Raw genomic sequence first — 19244 nt, 5'->3', positions numbered from 1 at the left:
AGCAACCGGGGTCCTCAACCGTCAACACGCCATCGCGAAGAGACGAAGCAGCATATGACGAACCGTGGGCTCCAAGGCGGCGCCTTTAGGAAGATTACGACGTCGGAGCGCTGCCATCGCCGACTCGAGAATCAGAGTTTCCCCTGGAGCAACACGACGGGCAATGAGAGCCACGACGATGCCTTCAGAAAGGGAACGAGCTTCGCCGCCGCCGGTACATCCAAAGATTGAATAGGTTTTCACCTCGGCCAACACTCACTGCCACGGAACGCCACACCCCGGCGACCACACCGCCCACATGGCCATGGCCACCGGGCAGCACCGAGCCACGGGCTCTGCCCATGAGCACCGCACTACTACCACCAGGGCGGCCGCCCCGGCATCCAAGACCTTGACACCACCTCACCCGAGAGCCGCAACTACCCCAACCAAAGAGACGAGTGGAAAGGACCCGCCTTTTGCACCCCTGGTCGGCCCCCAGCGACGGGACCCACTAGGCCGGCCAAAATTGGCCTCCATCGACCCGTCCTGCAGCATCGGGCGCGAGAAGAGCTCGGTCCTGCTGCCGGGAGCAAGACGAGCTCGGTCCTGCTGCCTGGCGCGAGACGAGTTCAGTCTCACAGCATCGGGCGCGAGACGAGCGATGGACCGCAGCTGGGAAAGGTCCAGTCCTTCGACGACGGTAGCGGCCGGACGACGAGGAGAGGGATCAAAGGCCGACACAGGCCGCTCACCGACGGGCCGACGTCGGAGATGTCTAGCCGTCGTCGCGAAACGACCTAGATCACCGCCATGAGCCACCACCACCGCGCCGCCGCCACCACCACCTACCACTGCAGGGCGGCCGTCCGCGGCCCAAGCCGCCCACGGCCCGCGCCGTCACAGGGCCGAGCAAGCAAGCAAGCAAGCCGTCACCCTCCCGCCTTGACCCGCACCATCCACCGCCGCTGCCATGCCTCCAGCTCCGCCAGTTGCCGGCCATGGCAGAGCCAGGTGCCCGCGACCCAAGCAGCACACTGCCCCCGCCGCGCGACGGGCCACCGGAGCCAAATCCGCCAGATCTGGACGGGGCCGTCATGCGCGTCACCGCCAGAGAAGCCACACCGCAGCAATCGTGCGCCGTCAGGGCCCCAAGTCGCTGCTGCACCGCTGCCACCGAGCACGCCCGCCGCCGCGCCGTCGGGCCTGGCACAACCTAGTGCCTTCTTGCGTCGCGCCGTCCCGAGTCGGACACCAACTACGAGGAGAGGGAATAGATCCCTGCCGCCACCAACGCCGGCCGGGCTTTGCCTGGCGGCGCCTTGTGGTGGCGGCTGGGGAAGACGCTGATGGGGGAACGAGTGGTCGCGCGCTAGGGGTTTCCCTCGAGGACTCGCGGGAGCGGCTCGGGGGGACGGGGGGGGGGGGGGAGAAGGAACTCGCGGGAGCGGCTCGGTGGGCGGAGAGGCCGACGGGGGGAACAAGAGGTCCAACATTAAACAGTAAGTATTTTTCAAAACCTTCCTTTGGAAGGCCAGGAGACCATCTTACCTTGAACATTACAAGGCAATGTTCTGTTTAGGACAGACAATAAATTTCAACTTCACTGACCCAAAATATAGCTAACTTTAAACAATGCGTTTTCCGTGCAATCTAATAGATCTTTTCATGTCTTCATCTGTAAACTTAATGTTTCCATCTGCAGGATAGACTTGGAGCTATTGAAGAGCATTCGGATCTCGGTCAAGGTTTCCATGTCGCAGAGAAGGATATGGGTATTAGGGGAATTGGAAGCATGTTTGGTGAGCAACAATCTGGAGATGTTGCAAATGTTGGCATCGATCTGTTCTTTGATATGCTTTTTGATAGCTTGTCCAAGGTATTGTCATTTTAGTCAACCGCAAGTTCTGAGAGGTGTGCCTCCCATTTTAGTTAATCATAGATGATACCCCTGCGTTGCTGCAGGAATTAGTTGCAATATACTTCAATGATATTTGGTTGTGGAAAGCATGAATTTTAGAACTAAAGCTAAAAACATATATGATTTATTGTACTTGATTATTGTATAGTTATAAAATATTTATTGAATATAAGTACCATACTAGCACAATATAACATTAAATTCCATGTGTAGAAGAGAGGTTTGGCAATGCAACTCAAAATAGTATTCATCGGGTGCATATGCACGTATATACAATATACATGCAAAACCATATGGTGTACAATGTGGGCCTCAACCTCTACTATACAAAGACTAGAAAGTGGGTCAGGATATACAATATACATGCAAAACCATATGTTCAACACCCCCACCACCCCTCCCTCCCTGCAGTCGAAGCGTCGCTGGAGACGCAGAGACTGGACCTGAACTCCTCAAAGACGGGAGTAGGCAATCCCTTAGTCATCACATTAGCGAACTGTTGCGCCGTCGGAACATGGAGAACCCGAAAGCAGCCAAGGGCCACCTGCTCGCAAACGAAGTGAATATCGAGCTCAATATGCTTCGTGCGGCGATGATGGACCGAGTTGGCGAAGAGGTAGACGGCGGAGACGTTGTCGCAGTACACAAGCGTGGCCTTGTGAACATCACAAAGCAACTCCTGGAGCAGCTGACGAAGCCAGGAGCATTCGGCAACGGCGTTAGCCACTGCCCGATACTCTGCCTCGACACTTGAGCGGGAGACCATGGGCTGCCGCTTGGACGACCAAGAGATCAGCGAGGGCCCAAGGTAGACACAATAGCCTGAGGTGGAGCGATGGCTGTCGGGGCAGCCTGCCCAATCCGCATCAGAGTAGGCGACGAGGTCGGTGGAGGCGGAGGCCGTTAGTCTGAGTCCCAAGGATGTAGTGCCGCGTATATAACGGAGGATACGCTTCACCAAGGCCCAATGAGAGTCCCGCGGGAGTGCATGTGGAGGCACACCTGCTGAACAGTGTACTGCAGGTCCGGACGCATCAGTGTCAGGTACTGCAGGGCACCGACAATAGAGCGATAGAACGCTGCATCTGACGCAGGAGAGCCCTCCAGGGCTGAGACCTTGGCCTTTGTGTTGACGGGTGTGGCGGCAGTTAAGCATGCCAGCACGCTCGAGAAGCTTGTGAGCATACTTCTACTGATGCAGAAAGAACCCATCGGACCTTCGGACCACCTCGATGCCGAGGAAGTAGTGCAGGGGCCCTCCTTGAGGGCAAACTCATCATGAAGATGAGTTGTAAGCCGCTAAAGAAGCTCAAGAGCGAACGCTGTCAGGATGATGTCGTCGATGTAGAGCAGTAAATATGCAGTGGCGGCTCCCTGATAATATACGAAGAAGGAAGCATCGGAGTGAGTGGACCGGAATCCAAGCGACTGCAGGAAGGCAGCGATACGCTGATACACGCCCGTGGCGCCTGCTTCAACCCGTAAAGAGAACGAGAGAGCAAGCACACGTGGTCGGGATGCTCGACGTCGACGAAACCAGTGGGCTGCTGACAGAACACCTGCTCAGCAAGGTGGCCATGCAGAAAGGCGTTGGAAACATGATGCACGGGCCAGGCACGAGAGAAGGCCAGCTGGAGCACTGTGCGGATCGTGCCCGGTTTGACAATCAGGGCAAAAGTGTCGGTGAAGTCCACGCCCGCACGTTGTCGAAATCCACGGACCACCCAACGAGCTTTGTAGCACTCAAGGGAACCGTTCGGACAGGTCTTGTGCCGGAACACCCACTTGCCAATGATGATGTTGGCATTAGGGGGCTGCGGAACAAGATGCCACGTGTGGTTGTGCTGCAATGTGTCGAACTCCTCCTGCATCGCCGCAAGCCAATGAGGATCCCAAAGGGCTGCGCGAGCGGAGGAGGGGACTGGTGAGGGCGTTGATGTCGAGGCAGCACAGGCATACTCGTCCAAAGTGTAGCGCGTGTTGGGCCGATGCACGCCGGCCCGAGCCCGAGTCGTCATGTTGAGAGGCGGAGAAGCGGCCGGGGCATCGGCGGCCGGGGCGGGCGCGACGACGGGCGATGGTGTAGTCGAGCCCGTCGCGGAGGCATTGGCAGGCGAGCCGGTGGCAGGAGAGGCAGCGCCGACAGGGGGGTGGCCATGCCAGGGTCGGCGGCCGTGGCCTGAGGGGTGCCCACCGAGGCACCTGAGAGGGAGGCCCGATCCAACTCGACCTTGGGAGAGGGAGTCGTGGACCAAGGGGCCCGGTCCGACTCGACCTCAGGAGAGGGAGTCGTGAACCCAGGTGGAGGCGAAAGCCGCCTGGCCGGTGGGGCGACCGGGAGCTGCAGCCTGGGCTCGCACCAGGCGGGAGGTGCGAGGGGGGGGGGGGCGGCGCCGTAGGCGATGTAGACGGGGGTACCTGGTGAAAGGGAAACACCGACTCATCAAAGTACACATGCTGTGAGGTGTGCACATGGTGGGAGACAGGGTCATAACACCGATAACCTTTGGTGTTGGAGGGATAGCCAAGGAAGATACACGGGAGTGATCGTGGTGCAAGTTTGTGTGGGGTGGTGGACGCGGTGCTAGGATAGTAGAGACAACCGAAGATGCGGAGCCCGTCATAGGACGGGGGCGCACCAAAGAGAAGGTGATGAGGGCCGTAGTTCCAACGAGGACGACACGGACGGATGTTAAGGAGGGTAGCGGTGGCGAGAGGGTCAGGCCAAAATCTGGGAGGTACGTTGGAGTGAAAGAGCAACGTACGAACGAAGTCATTAAGAGTGCGGAGTATGCGCTCAGCGCGACCGTTCTGTTGTGACGTGTAAGGGCAGGTTAGGCGGAAGATGGCGCTGTGGGAGGCGAGAAGACCTCGAACAACAACATATCAAACTCTTTCCCTTTATCTGTTTGGATTGCAAAAATAGGGCGACCGAACTGTGTGGTGATGTAGGAGTAAAAAGCTGTGGGAGCATCTCCAGCCGTTGGCCCCCCCAGGAGGCATAAAAATTGCCGCCTGGGGGCGAGCCAGCGGTAGAATCGGCGCTGGGGGCGGTTGGGCATCCAGTCGGTGCCCCCCAGGTCACTCCCAGGCACCGATATCGGCCCATTCGCGGTCGCTTTTCGGCCCAGATAAATAGAAAAATGGTCCGATATCGATGAGAAACGGCCCATATTTGGCGTGGTTTGGCATGGTTCGGCGTTGAATTGTCAACATAAATAATTTTTTTATCACATAGTTCATCACAGAAAATCAAATAATTCAGCAAAATAGTGCAACGACAAATAGTTCAATACAAATTATATAGTTCAACAAATAAAAACTCCATATTTCATCACACGTCGAGCTAGGCGTTGCCCTTTGTCCTCCATAGGTGCTCCACTAGATCCTGCTGCAATTGATGATACACTTGTGGGTCTCGGATCTCCTGACGCATACTAAGGTAGGCAGTCCAGGTTGCCGGTAGCTGGTGATCAACTTCGGCTAGAGGACCCTGCCTGTAGTATGGTTTAGTGTCAAACACTGGCTCTTCCTGCTCGCTCTCGATGATCATGTTGTGCAAGATGACACAACAAATCATGATCTCCCACATTTGATCTTTCGACTAGGTCTGAGCAGGGTACCGGACAACAGCAAATCGAGATTGGAGCACACCAAATGCCCGCTCCACATCCTTCCTGCAAGCCTCCTGCACCTTGGCAAAGTGGGACTTCTTGCCTCCTGACAAAGCGTTTGAGATAGTCTTCACAAATGTAGACCATCTCGGATACATGCCATCAGCTAGGTAGTACCCCTTGTTGTAGTGCCGCCCATTGACCTCGAAGTTCACCGGAGGAGAATGACCTTCAACAAGCTTGGCAAAGACAGGGGAGCACTTCAGCACGTTGATGTGATTGTGAGTTCCTGGCATACCAAAGGAGTGCCAAATCTAGAGGTCCTGTGTGGCCACCGCCTCAAGTACCACACTACAACCACCTTTGGCGTCTTTGTACATCCCTTGCCAAGCAAATGAGTAGTTCTTCCATTTCCAATGCATGCAGTCGATGCTTCCAAGCATCCCAGGAAATCCTCTTGCTGCATTCTGTTCTAGGATCCAAGCAGTGTCTTCCGCATTGGGTGTTCGCAAGTATTGCGGTCCAAACACTGCCACCACTGCCCGACAGAACTTGTAGAAACACTCAATGGTGGTGTACTCGGCCATGTGCCCATAGTCGTCGAGTGAATCACCGGGAGCTCTGTATGCAAGCATCCTCATCGTTGTCGTGCACTTCTGGATTGAGGTGAAACCAAGTTTGCCGGTGCAATCCTTCTTGCACTTGAAGTAGCTGTCGAACTCTCGGATGGAATTCACAATCTTGAGGAAAAGCTTTCGACTCATCAGATAACGGCGGCGAAATGTTTTGTCGCCGTGCAGTGGAGCGCCGGCGAAGTAGTCGGAGTAGAGCATGCAGTAGCCTTCGAGACGATGCCGGTTCTTTACTTTCATCCGCCCCGGCGCCGAGCCACCTTGCCGCGGCTTTTCATTGCTTGCCAGCAAGCCGGCGAGGGCGGCGAGGACCATGAGATGTTCCTCTTCCTGGATGTCGGCCTCGGCTTCCTCCTCCAGCAGCGCAGCGAGCGCTTCCTTGTCGTCCGAGTCCTTTGCCGAGGCAGGCAAATCGCCGAACACCTTGCGGGCGTGGTGGGCGCCGCTACACTGCCCCTCTGCAGTCGGAAATGCCGGAAAAATCGCCCAGCCGGTGGTGGAGAGGCTGCGTCGGCGAAACCTCTGCTCTTTTTCCGGCGGGGGTGGGCTATCTAGCGGTGGCGGGCGATGGGCGGCGCCGGGATCAGCCGGTTGGCGGCCGAGCGCGCGGGGGCTGGGAGGCGAATCTGGAAGATAGACTTGACTTTTCGCCTGACGGTGTGGGCCAGACGTGTTTTTCTCTTGCGCCGGAGCCCCGAGTGCCCCCAGTGCGCCGGGTTCGGTCTGCGATCGTCGGGCCCAAAAACGGGCCGAGCCGGCGAATTTCGGCGTCCTGGGGGCGCGACTGGGGCGTTTTTTCTGCGCCGGCGCGGAAAAAGTCGCCTGGGGGGGCCTGTTGGGGGCGCGGCTGTAGATGTTCTGAGTGTGGCAAAGACATCAGATTTGCGACGAAGGGGAAAAGTCCACACATAATGAGAGTAATCATCTAAAATCACCCAATAGTATAGGTAGCCGGTATTGCTTGCAACTGGAGATGTCCAAACATCACTATGAAGTAACTGAAATGGAAAAGTGGAAATAGTTGTGGACGCACTAAAAGGAAGATGAACGTGCTTGCCTAGACGACAAGCCTCACAAGTATGATCATCAATCTTATTACATGAGAAAGAAAAACTCCTAAGAATTTGACGTAAAACGGTGGGGTTGGGATGACCCAAACGAGCGTGCCATAGGTTGACGCCGGCGGCAAGAGCAACTGGAGTGGTGGAGGTGGCACCGGGGTGCACGGGGTAGAGCTCATCAGGGCTGTCACATCGGTGAAGTACCATCCGGGTACGGGCGTCCTTCATAGAAAAACCAACATCGTCAAATTCAACGATAACGGGATTCTCACGTGCAAGACGACGAACAGAAACAAGGTTCGTAACTAAGTCAGGTGAAACAAGAACATTAGACATAGTGATTGGTGTGGATGTAGAAGGAAAATTAGTGCGACCGACATGGGTGATGGGTAGAGATGAACCATTACCAACGGTGATACGAGTGGGAGTGTTAACGGAAGTGGAGGAGGTGAGGTTACCGGGATGAGATGTCATGTGAGCGGTGGCGCCCGAGTCCATGTACCAATCGCCTTCCCCGCCATAGTTGCTCGGAGGTGGTGCCGAGTGCAGTGCGGCCAATAGGGCGGGGTCCCATGGCGGGGGGACCTGCGGTGTGGGGAAGGCCCCGTAGGGCTGCACCTGAGTGGGCTGTCCGTAGCCACCGAAGAGCGACGGGGCGGGCGGGGCAGAGTAGCCGGCGGGCTGCTGCGGGGCACCGAAGAATGCCTGGTGGCCCGCGGGTCGGGGGCCGAGAAGTCCCGACACGGGGGCCCGCGGGACGGGCATGTGGTACGCGTGTACCACCCCCGTCCAGGGGTTCTGCCCAATGGCCTAGGGCGGCGACGGCTGCGGGAAGCTAGACGACCCCCGGAGCCCTGCGGCTGCTGCTGCTGGCATCGGCCGTCCCTGCCTTGTTGCGGTTGGGGCGTGGGGGACGCGGGGGGCAGCGGGAAGTAGCCCGGCGGCACAGGGGGCCGCGGCTGGGGTGGTGGTGGCGCCGGCTGAGCGGAGCCGCCACGGGTGGTGCCCACGGCGAGGGCGGTGTGCTGCACCCGCTGCTTGACCTTCTTCATCCGCCGTTCCTCTAGCTTCAAGTACGCGACGACGGTCTGTAAGGTAGGCTCAGGCAACAAGGTGAGGTTAGAAGCGGCGTTGCCGAAGTCCTCATTGAGACCGGTGGTGAGAGTGCTAAGCATGAGCTTGTCGAAAACTTTCGCGCCAATGTCACGAAGTTCATTGGCGAGCATGTTGAGCCGCATGCAGTAGTCATCGATGGTGGAGTCATCCTGATGGCACCCGAAGAACTCTTGCTGCAAGAAAATGAGGTGCTGAAGTTTGTTGTCGGTGAAGAGCGTGTTGATCTTGTTCCACACGGCGCAAGCATCGTCATCCTCCGCGACGACCGTGTGGAAGATGTCCTTCGAGACGGTTTGGTAGAACCATCGGATGAGAGAGGCCTCGATGGCGGACCACTCCGGGTCGCCCTTCATGTACTCGCGGTCGATGGAGCCATCGATGTGCTCGGTGAGATAATACTTGCGGAAGACAAGGCTGAAGTAGGTCTTCCACGCGTAGTATGAGGAGCTGGAGGAGTTGAGGCAGACGGGAACGCCGGCCTCGATGTTGAGCTCACGGATGGCGGCGGCGGAGGATGCAGGACCGGCGAAGGGGTTGGAGCTGTTGGTGGTGGTGGATCCCGGGGAGTCCATGACGGGGCGGCGGCGTAGGATTGGGTGGCGGCGGCTGCGGGTGGAGAGGAGGTGCGGGTGGAGAGGGGCGCTGCAGGGGAGGTGCAGCGCGGCTAGGGTTAGGCGGCGCGGCTAGGAGGGAGGCGGAAGCGGGAGGTGGGTGGGGTCGCGACACGAGGCAGCGGCGGCGTCGGTTGGGAGGGACGCGGCGGCGGCGGCTTAGGGTTAGGGGAGGATCGAGAGGTATGATACCATGTAGAAGAGAGGTTTGGCAATGCAACTCACGATAGTATTGATTGGGTGCATATGCACGTATATATGGTGTATAATGTGGGCCTCAACCTCTACTCGAAAGACTAGGAGGTGGGCCAGGATATACAATATACATGCAAAACCATATGTTCAACACCATGCATGGTTGCATGTTGAGGTGGATCTTTTCCATGCATGGTTGGATTTTGAGGTGCGCCTTTTCCCATACATGGTTGCATGTTGAGGTGGCATGCTTGCATGTTGAGATAAATAAGTTAGTGGGGATCATCTGTTTAGTTATATATGATATATGATATATTGCTTTCCACTATCACAAAAGCTACCTACTTGTTCTGTTATGGAAAAAGTCCAGTTTAGTCCCTCAAACTATTCATAAGGAGCGTTTTACCATTTAGTCCATTTAGTGTCTCACCTAACCACCTCAACTTTTAAAACTGTATCACTTCACCTTTTACAATGATTTCTAAGGTGCCCTTGTAGCAGCCACTGAACCTGGTTTTGCATGTGTCAGCTGCATCATCCTTTCGTCCTCTCCAACTCCCATATCTCCCTCGCAAAATCTGTTATATGTCGCCGCTTATTTTTTTGTCGAGCATGTGATCTCATGCTCACGTTGATCCAAGCATCTGATACTACATCAACATGCTCTTTGCTGATGGGCCATAGAATTTAGTGTGCATTCTCCAACTAGAAAGGTGAATCCAAGCATGCATCTATCCCTTGTTCTCGGACCCCCTCACTGGTTAGGACAGCGAGGCTGCCTGTGGTGGCCCCAAAGGCACTTTGTGTTCGTGGGCGCTACTACCTTCAGAAAACCATTATAGTCGGTAGAGTGAACTGGTGTTGGAAGTGGGGTTAAGTGAGATGGAAAATAGTTAGGTGTCAAGTACCCCTCGTTGATAGTTCCATGGAGTAAAGTGGGACTTTCTCCTTCTATGATCATCGTTGTTCCATGCTGCCTAGTGGATTTGGCAATCAGTTTATTTTTATATCCTCTTAGATAACCAACACAAAAACTGAACCATTTCTTTGCACTATTCACCGTCCAAGTCTTGGCACATTTTATAAGCCATATCCGGTTATGTAAAGGCTGTTCATAATACAAGCTATTATTCTACTACCCATATATGTATTTATGTATTTACATCGGTGGTGCTAAACCGCTAGTTCATGTTGGAATTGATCTTGTTATTGGTGTTAGGCGTATAGGATTAGATCATGTTTAATTTGTTGTATGGTGTCATAGCCATGTAGAGTTGCATCAGTGTTACTAAGTTATGGTTAGTTGCATGCTCGGCAACATGGTGTAGCAGCTGAATCAGCAGCACAGAGATAGAGTGAGTGCATGCGAGTGGATTGGAAAGCCAGGAGATGAGTGGGCGTGACTTTGCTTTAGTCAGACTTAGTCATGTACGTATGTATTAGGTGACCAAGAGACTAGTGCATGTGGAGAGATGTGGCCTACGTGCACATGTATTAGTGTGGTCAGGCTGTGTTGGTGTGAGGCTGCATGCATACAGTTTGTTTGGCCGAGTCGTGTTGCCATTGAGGAGAAGCCGTGCAAGCGCCGGACGTGTGTGTGTGTAGCTAGCCTGAGAGAGAAGTGGATCAAGCAGTTGTGGGCTTGACCATGTGTGTGCGTGCACGTGAGTTATATAAAGCCATGTAACCAGGTTGGTTAGTATGTGAAGAGAGGAAAACACTCTGGCTAAAAGGCATCAGCCGAGCACCAGAAAAATTCCTGCGTGTGTGTTCTTCTTTTGTTCACCACCCTTGTGTTAATCTCCTGGGCTATAAGACAACAGTTCACCTGGTGCTGTGTTACGATGCTTATTGGGGTAGTCGTCACATGGTTATATATTTCCTTGCGGTTTCATATACATCACATAATGTTTATTAGTGTCTCATTCATTGGGTCTATATCATGGTGAGCTTTATGTCTTGTAGTTATTCATCGGAGGAAAACCAATGCATTTCCATCTTTGCCATCATTGTGCGTGCAATGTATTTGTATTTCAGTATTTTTAGTTTAAAGATATTTAACTCATTCTGTGAGCCAAATTTCCTTCTATTTTTTTTGTCATGGTGTTTCATGATGTGATTATTTTGAATCTTGACAATTTTTTTTCTGCTTTTAGGTCGATCAATTTCGTCTTAAACCCATTCCTTATAAAGATGTTCAGGTAAACCTAAAAAATCTCATTTGTTGTGTTAAATAGCTTCATGTAATCATGACTAATTTCATTCAAATGATTTTACCTTCTTGCATTCATGAATGTTACTCCCTCTGTAAAGAAATATAAGAGCGTTTAGATGACTACTTTAGTGATCTACACACTCTTATATTTCTTTACGGAGGGAGTACATCTGATTTGTTATATTCTTTCCACAGCTGGACATTAACATTTCTCCGCATCTCTCTTCTGAATACATAAGTTATCTTGAAAATCCTGTTGAATTGCTCAATGAAGCAGCGCAAGCTGCAGAACAAGATATATGGAACTTAATGCAATTCACAGAAGATCTCCGTCGACAGTATGGGAAGGAGCCCCGTGATATGGAGGTCTGCTGTTGCTAAAATTTCATGTGGATATTAAGTGTTGATGATGTTAACTTTTTGTCTTGATGCCCTTCTTTTTTGTGTAGTTGCTATTAAAAAAGCTCTATGTAAGGCGGATGGCAGCAGATCTTGGTATCAGCCGGATATATCCATCTGGCAAAATGATCATCATGAAAACAAACATGAGCAGGAAAGTTTTTAGGCTCATGGAAGAAACCATGGCTTCTGAGACGCATCGCAATTCTTTGTCATTCACTGGAAAGGAAATTAAGGTAAATATCAACAGTCTCCACATAGATCCGCTGTGAAAAGTAACGGTGTGCTAGGGACAATGGTATGTACTCCCTCCGTTCCTAAATATAAGTCCTTTTAGACATTTCAAATAGACTACAACATACGGATGTATGTAGACATATTCTAGAGTGTAGATTCACTCATTTTGCTCCGTATGTAGTCACTTGTTGGAATCTCTAAGAAGACTTATATTTGGGAACGGAGGGAGTAATACGGAGTAGTATGTGAGAAACCCCACTTGTAGGAATCACTGTGAAAAATGTTGGTCTGCTAGGTTCATACATAATGAATTAGTCTACAATGCTTTTACATAACGGATTAAAATCCACAATGCTTAATAGTTTCATGTCCAGGAATCCATTGAATAATGCTCCCTCTGTTCCGAAATATAAGGTATTATTTTTTTCAAAAAGTCAAACTCTTCTATGCTTGACCAAGTTGCTGATATTTTTTCCATAGAAAATTTGGTCAAACATAGAAAAGTTTGATTTCTTGAAAACAGTAATACACCTTATAGTTTGGAACGGAAGGAGTACTAAATAAGTGAAAATAATTGGTTGCTGACACGCGATAGCACATTGACTCCATATACCCATAAGTTCTTCTATATTGCCAGTGTTGTACGGTTAATTTGTTGCATATTATTTGACATGTTCTCTTTTGGTCTCATGTTTTATGCATATACTTCATTTCCCCCTGAAAAGGACTGTAAACGCTGGACATGGCTTGCATGCTCATTGGTTTTGCTCCCATCTGTGCTCCACACCTACTTAATGAGCATTGGACGGTTGTCTCCCTTTCCTCTCTCCAAACGTGTTTTTCCTTGAAAAAACAAATTGTAATACTATCAGAAATACCGATTGTTCTCGTAATACTAGGACAACATTTAAACTGGAGGGAAATATACATGGCTGAGCGTGCCAATGCATCCAGAATACATGGCTGAATGCCACATCTCTTAATCATTTACTAACACATACAAATCCATAAAAAATCTACCACTAATACAAACAAGAACAGATGAATTAACCAGGCGGAAACAGAACAAATTAGCGACCTGGAGGCTGAAGCTCATCAATCAGCGACATTGGCCTTAACATAGCCCGAAGAAGAGGCAAATCCTTCAAATCACCAGTGAGCTGGAGTTGAAGCGAAGTAATCTCTCTTGTTCTCTGATGGCTTCTTCAAGGATTGATGCAGGGAACCATGAGGATCATGCCGAACTCACTCGTAATTTTTCTTCAAGATCCCATCCAATCGTATCCACTCTTGTGCTTCCCATCCTGCAAGTTGTAACCTATGCACAACTGGTGTTGAATCGGCCGCCAAGCTCTTCCACGTGCAGTATCCTCAACTTGTCCACATATAATTTTACTCTGTATTGTTCGATAATACTCTTGAAGGAGAGCCTTGGCGCAGCGGTAAAGCTGTTGCCTTGCAGAAATGCAGGGAAAGGCTGGGTAGAAAAGACCAAAAGTGGTCGGACCCTTCCCCGGACCCTACACAAGCGGGAGCTACGTGCACCGGGCTGCCCCTTTTTTGTTGTTGGATAATACTCTTATAATGCAGGTAATATAATTTTACAACCTGTTCCATAAATCCATTCAAATCACGGATGGTGAGTGCAATACCTTGTTCAACTATTCAGGTTCAGCAAGTTATGTGCTGTCATGTGTCTGTGCACCTAAAGTGTTGCTCGAGTTTTTCTTCTTAGTTACCTACATAAAAACAGATGAAGAAATTACAATTAACAAAAAGGCAACATAACTGTGAACATTAGATGTATGTTTCCTTTGCAAGGGAGATAAACTTGTGTACATAACCAGCTTTTACTGCATTAAGGTTGTGATCAAAGTTAATACATATTACTGAAAGGATGATTGTGTAAAGCACAAACCAGCATCCGAAAAAATTTCTTGATCAGGGAAAAGTAGAAAGTGAAGACAGATCCTTAAGACAATATAAGGAGAAATGAGTTCATAAACTGGTATCACATCATAAGTCAAAGGTATGACAAGTCAAAGGTGCCATTTGTACCAAAGCCTGCTCGTTCTCCAACTCTTCTGACTACACAAATGACATAGCCACACAGCACACTTGCATGATCAGACAAAAAGGGCACAATTCTGATTAAGAATTTGATCATCAGCAATGACTATCATCAGACTATAAACTTTCCATTCTTGCTGGCCATAGCATAATTAAGTTATCAAACGGTTTGGCCAACCCTTTATTATCAAGGATTCACAAATCCAAGAGATCGGATTATCTTAGATCTATATCATCACAATACAATTTAGTATTCCAAATTGGGAAAATGCTCCCCTTGACAAGACTGCTCTTGACAAGACTTTTATAGTCCACACAAGCAACTGCAACATTTATTCCCATACTCCATAATAACTGATATTTGATAATCAAACTGAAGCTATAACTTTGAGAGATGGAAGGGCCAGCTAAAAGATACGGTGTGTGTGTGTGTGTGTGTGTGTGTGTGTGTGTGTAGATTCTTTTTTTGCGGGGTATATATATATATATAAATTCAAGTCGGCGCCTTTGGTTCTTTGTATGACCGGTACTTTTTCTCCAGCTTCAGTTTAGTTGGTTGGACTACTTTTCAAGAATCAACTAACCGACAAATCCATAGCCCAGGTATGCGCCAGGGTTGCCACAACGAACGTAGCTATCAATAGTGGTGTCGAACTCGAGCGGTTTAAGTTTCCGGGGTCACACCCGCCACCTCGGCTACCATCATAGCCATTGTAGCCGCCGCCTCCGTTGTTTACCCTGCAACCAACGGCATAGGCAGTACTCTCATTGGAGTGGCCACCTCTGCCTTGTCGTGTAGCCTACACCGCAGAGCGTGAGTCTGTCACCTCGTCCTCCGGGTAACTTCCATCGCTGTAGAACTCGCCCCGCTGTTGTTGGTAGCTGGTGCTATGGCCACTGTAACCCACGCCGCGATCATGGGAGCATCATCGTTGTTACTATGGTCTCCCTGGCCATTTAAGCCCCCACGAGGGCCATAGCAGTCACTCTGAGAGCCGTCAATGTACTTGTCACCGTGACCCCCTTGTCCATCTATGTCGGGAGCCATGTGAGGAAGGGCCCACCGCCCACGACCATCGCTGGCATCTGCAGATACCTGATCTGACATGAGCACCGATGTGTAAGCTCGACGATCTACCATTACAGATGTTGAATATTTGAGCAATTTTCTATATAAATTAATCCAAAAATAAAAAAGGGCAGCCCGGTGCACGTAGCTCTGGCTTGTGCAGGATCCGGGGAAGGGTCCGACCATTTTGGGTCTATAGTACGCAGCCTTTCCCTACATTTCTGCAAGAGGCTGTTTCCAGGACTTGAACCCGTGACCTCATGGTCACAAGGACCTCATGGTAAACAGATTAAACATCTTTACCGCTGCGCCAAGGTTCCCCTTCAAATTAATCCAAAAATGCGATACATAAATCATGATAAACAGATTAAACAGATAAAAAGATAAAAGCATGTACAACTGAACGAGCAAAATTGCTAGACATATAATCAGGCATGTACGATAAAAGCACAATGTCCAGATCAATTGCTAGTACAAATAATCCAGAAGCAATCCTTAGCATAAGGGAAAGAACAAGTGCGGTAGAAGAAGAGTCGGACACATCGGTAACCATGTTGCTGAAGAGGTTGCCAGCATCGGGGTAGTAGTCGTGCACAAGCACTGTAGAGAAGAATCCAACAATCCCGCGAGAGCACTCCCCAAAGATTTGATCGCTCCTCTCTCGTATAGGATCACAAGAGGGCTGCTGTCTCACTTTGTGGTGCACGCTGTGAAGTGAGATGGGAAAGCAGTAGGCAGGCTCTGGAACGAGGCTGACACATAGAAGACGAAGTGGCTGTCTATGGAAGGGAAGCGGCCTCTAATAGTCTGAAAATGGAACTAAAAGTACTAATGAGGAGATGGAGAGAAACATCCCAATAATTGTTCAGTTTAGTTTTCCATTAGTGCAAAATGTTTCAATTTGTTTCTTGCGTGACAAAAAGAAGGCAGCGCGCACACGTGGTACAGGTCCTAGCATGGCTCTTCAATCACGAAACACGATGCCCATGCGAGGCGTGGTGAGGCAGGCGGCGGAGGAGCGCGCATGTGTGTCCTCTTCTCAAGCTCTTAACGGTGTGTGAGGCAACCAACCTTATATGTTGGTCCAACACTCTCCGGAACCGGAATGTGACTAAACTTTCTACACTCCCTTCATGCATGAATGGGCCACATTGGCCTATGGGGTTTCCTAGGAATTATTGGAAATAGTGAAATGGGCTTAAAGCTCAATAATCTCACGACAGACGGAGCTCGACCTCTACATGGCGTGCTAAACTCCAGTGATGAACAACATGGTCGCTGGCGATGCGCACATGCCTCCTGTTGACCCACATCAGATGCGACCAATGAGGCGAAGTTAAGTTGGGGCTTCTACCCTGCAACTCGGCTAGTAGAGGAGGCGTGGGCTAGGCCGTTTGCCCTACCTGAGAAACCATCAAGCTTGGGATGTGCTTGGCCATCTGCCCGATCGAGGGAGCTAGAGAATTCAAATGTACTTGCCGATGGGACGTGATCGTCGTCGATGCTGACGATGAAGCCACGGTGGGCGTCCTGCGCGTCACCCGTGCCGTCTTGCTCCCTTCAAACATTGTCCGAGTCTCCAGCTCAAGCGCTTCTTCGAGCATTGTCGTCGGAAACACAACATTGGGGATCAAGCCACAACAACTCTCTGACCAGCGAAGACACGCGAACTAGAGCATGTGCCGCATCTAGCTCGCTTGCCATTGACAAAGATGACGATGTGATGAAGCAAGCAGGGTCGGACACTGGGATCGGGTCCATCACGGCGACATCGGCTGCGGAATAGCCAATTCGCAGTGCATCACACACCCATTGGGAGGGTGCCGGCGAAGATATTGGCGACGCCGAAGGTGAGGAGTGTTAGGAAATATGCAACTTGTATTCCCATGCGTCCATAGGCCAGTATATATACATGTGTAGGATATGCAGAAACCCCCTTATACAACGGGGTAAATACACAAGGCTACATGGCTATATAAATAGTACTCGTGGTGGATAAACAACACTGAGTTTGCAGAGATAGAAGCCATGCTGCGGTCTAGTCTGGGCCTTCATAAAGAAATCCACCAACTGTAACTCGGAAGGCACATATTGAAGAGCAATAACCTGATCCTGCACACCAGCGCGCGCATAGAAAGCATCAACACCAATATGCTTGGTGCGCTCATGCTTCACAGGAGCATGCGCAATGCTAATAGCACCTGTAATGTCAGACAATAGCAGAGTAGGTGTAGTGACAGAAACACCAAAGTCCTGAAGTAACCCCCGTAACCAAGTCACCTCTGCCATCAAAATTGCCATAGCTCGCAACTCAGCTTCTGCACTTGAACGGAAACTGCAGTCTGTTTCTTGGTCCTCCAGGCAATGAGAGAACCACCAAGAAAAACACAGTAATAATAGCATCCGAATAGGCATGAAGCTGGAAGGAACTGGAGCGAGGAAAGAACATACGGTGAGAGATCGTGCCCCGGAGATATCGAAAAACACGAAGAAGGTGACTATAGTGAACTAAAGTGGGAGCAGAGACAAATTGACTCAGAATATGGACCGGATAAGAGATATCCGAACGAGTGACAGCTAGATAGACAAGACTCCCGACAAGATGGCGATAACGTGTCGGATCAGACAAGGGGTCACCATCAGTATCACGGAGGTGAACATTGAGCTCCATGGGAGTCTCAACAATGCGCTCATCAGTAAGAGCAGCACGAGCAAGAAGATACTGGATATACTTTTCGTGGGAAATAAAAAAGCCATAAGAGGTAGAACAGACTTCGATCCCAAGAAAGTTGTGAAGAGGGCCAAGATCAGACATAAGAAACTGCTCACTAAGACGGGCCTTCACAAAGGCAATGTACTCGGCGTCGTCGCCAGTGATGATCATGTCTCAACCTGCTTCACCTAATTGTGCTAAGTATTGACTACGGACCTAGTACTAATATTTTGAATAATCAAATATTGTTTTTTATAGTAAAAAGAAACATACCAGCTGTTTCAAAATGGTGAAAAATGGCAGAGAGGAAATTCCGAACATCGATGTTCTCAAAGTTGATGCAGAAATGGTTACTGGTGTTGTCGTGGCCGGAGACATAGTTTCGTGCTAGTCCGAGTCATCAATTGAAGACTTGATGATGGTAACCTGCTGGTGAATCGAAAAAAAACTAGACTGAGGATTCTTCGGATTTCCAAATTGCTTCATCTTCGTGAACACTGAACAAAGAAAAGAGTTGGGAGTTATGAATTTTTAGCTTACCTAATTGTTCGCTGGAGTTATTACGAGGGAAAAGCTTCAGTCCAGCCATAGTACACAAAGACGGCACTCATGGGGGGCGGCAGCGTTGCCTGATGAACCTGATTGATACCTGCACCAAGAACTTTGCCTTAACATTCCACAGAAGTGCATGCGATTTTGAAGGATTAGGACAGAGGGTATTAATTCGTAGGTGAGTTGGACCGTCGTAGATGTATGTCGTGGTATTCGAAGGAATACATGGCTATGTTAGCGTAGCACAAATCTAGGATCTTTTTTAGCAGTCAATCATTGAGAAAAATGGTTTTGATCCTTTCACATTGGTTATTGTCTAGGATTAAAGTGCAGGCGTGAAAGTAGCTTGAGCCTCAAAGATTGGGACCTCAGGACTTGAATTTAACTCTACCAGTTTAAATATTTTATTCCAGGTATTACCTTATTAACAGGTTTTTCTATTTTGTAGGCGGAACTTCTGGTCAATCTGCCAGACACACTACTTCTGAACTGGCTATTTCATTGCTTAGCGGATTGCTATGCAATAATGCCAGCCCTTGTGAGATACTAGATTCTTTGATTGGAAAAGGACAAGAACTATAACCTGGAATGAACTATTCATGTTCGAGAAAATGAAAAGGCAAGACACAGATATTCAATTAATCGGTCGATTTTTCAATTAATTGGCCATGGGACGGTCTCTTCTTTTGTTGGTGTTGTCACTTCAGGCAATTAATCAGCCATTGGTGTGTTGGTATTGTCACTTCAGGCAAATGTGTACCAATAATATGCAACATTGTTAAGAAAATCTGTGAAAATGTAGTGTGACAGATTATACCTATACATAAACTGGTATATTACCTTAAAGCTCCAGATTCTCC

At 49.9% G+C, this 19244-nt stretch overlaps 1 protein-coding gene across 10 annotated transcripts in view; it reads left to right on the top strand.

Annotated features, from left to right (window-relative positions):
- The window catches only part of LOC123086150 (ATP-dependent DNA helicase At3g02060, chloroplastic), a 51795-nt gene that overhangs the window by 32014 nt on the left and 537 nt on the right, over nt 1-19244 (top strand). Inside the window, exons 10-16 of one of the 10 annotated variants that reach the window (XM_044507863.1) lie at nt 1685-1858; nt 11286-11330; nt 11540-11710; nt 11794-11979; nt 12706-12788; nt 18833-19003; nt 19133-19215. In XM_044507863.1, coding sequence (XP_044363798.1) covers nt 1685-1858; nt 11286-11330; nt 11540-11710; nt 11794-11979; nt 12706-12788; nt 18833-18872 — 699 coding nt within the window. In that variant the 3' untranslated portion in view covers nt 18873-19003; nt 19133-19215. Of the gene's footprint in view, nt 1-1684; nt 1859-11285; nt 11331-11539; nt 11711-11793; nt 11980-12705; nt 12789-18832; nt 19216-19244 lie in introns of those variants that run through there. The other 9 variants (XM_044507866.1, XM_044507864.1, XM_044507862.1 and 6 more) reach the window with 9 other exon arrangements.

Source organism: Triticum aestivum, chromosome 4A (genome assembly GCF_018294505.1).
Source record: "Triticum aestivum cultivar Chinese Spring chromosome 4A, IWGSC CS RefSeq v2.1, whole genome shotgun sequence".
In the NCBI taxonomy this organism is placed as follows: domain Eukaryota; kingdom Viridiplantae; phylum Streptophyta; class Magnoliopsida; order Poales; family Poaceae; genus Triticum; species Triticum aestivum.
This window is presented reverse-complemented; position numbering and strand designations above follow the sequence as displayed.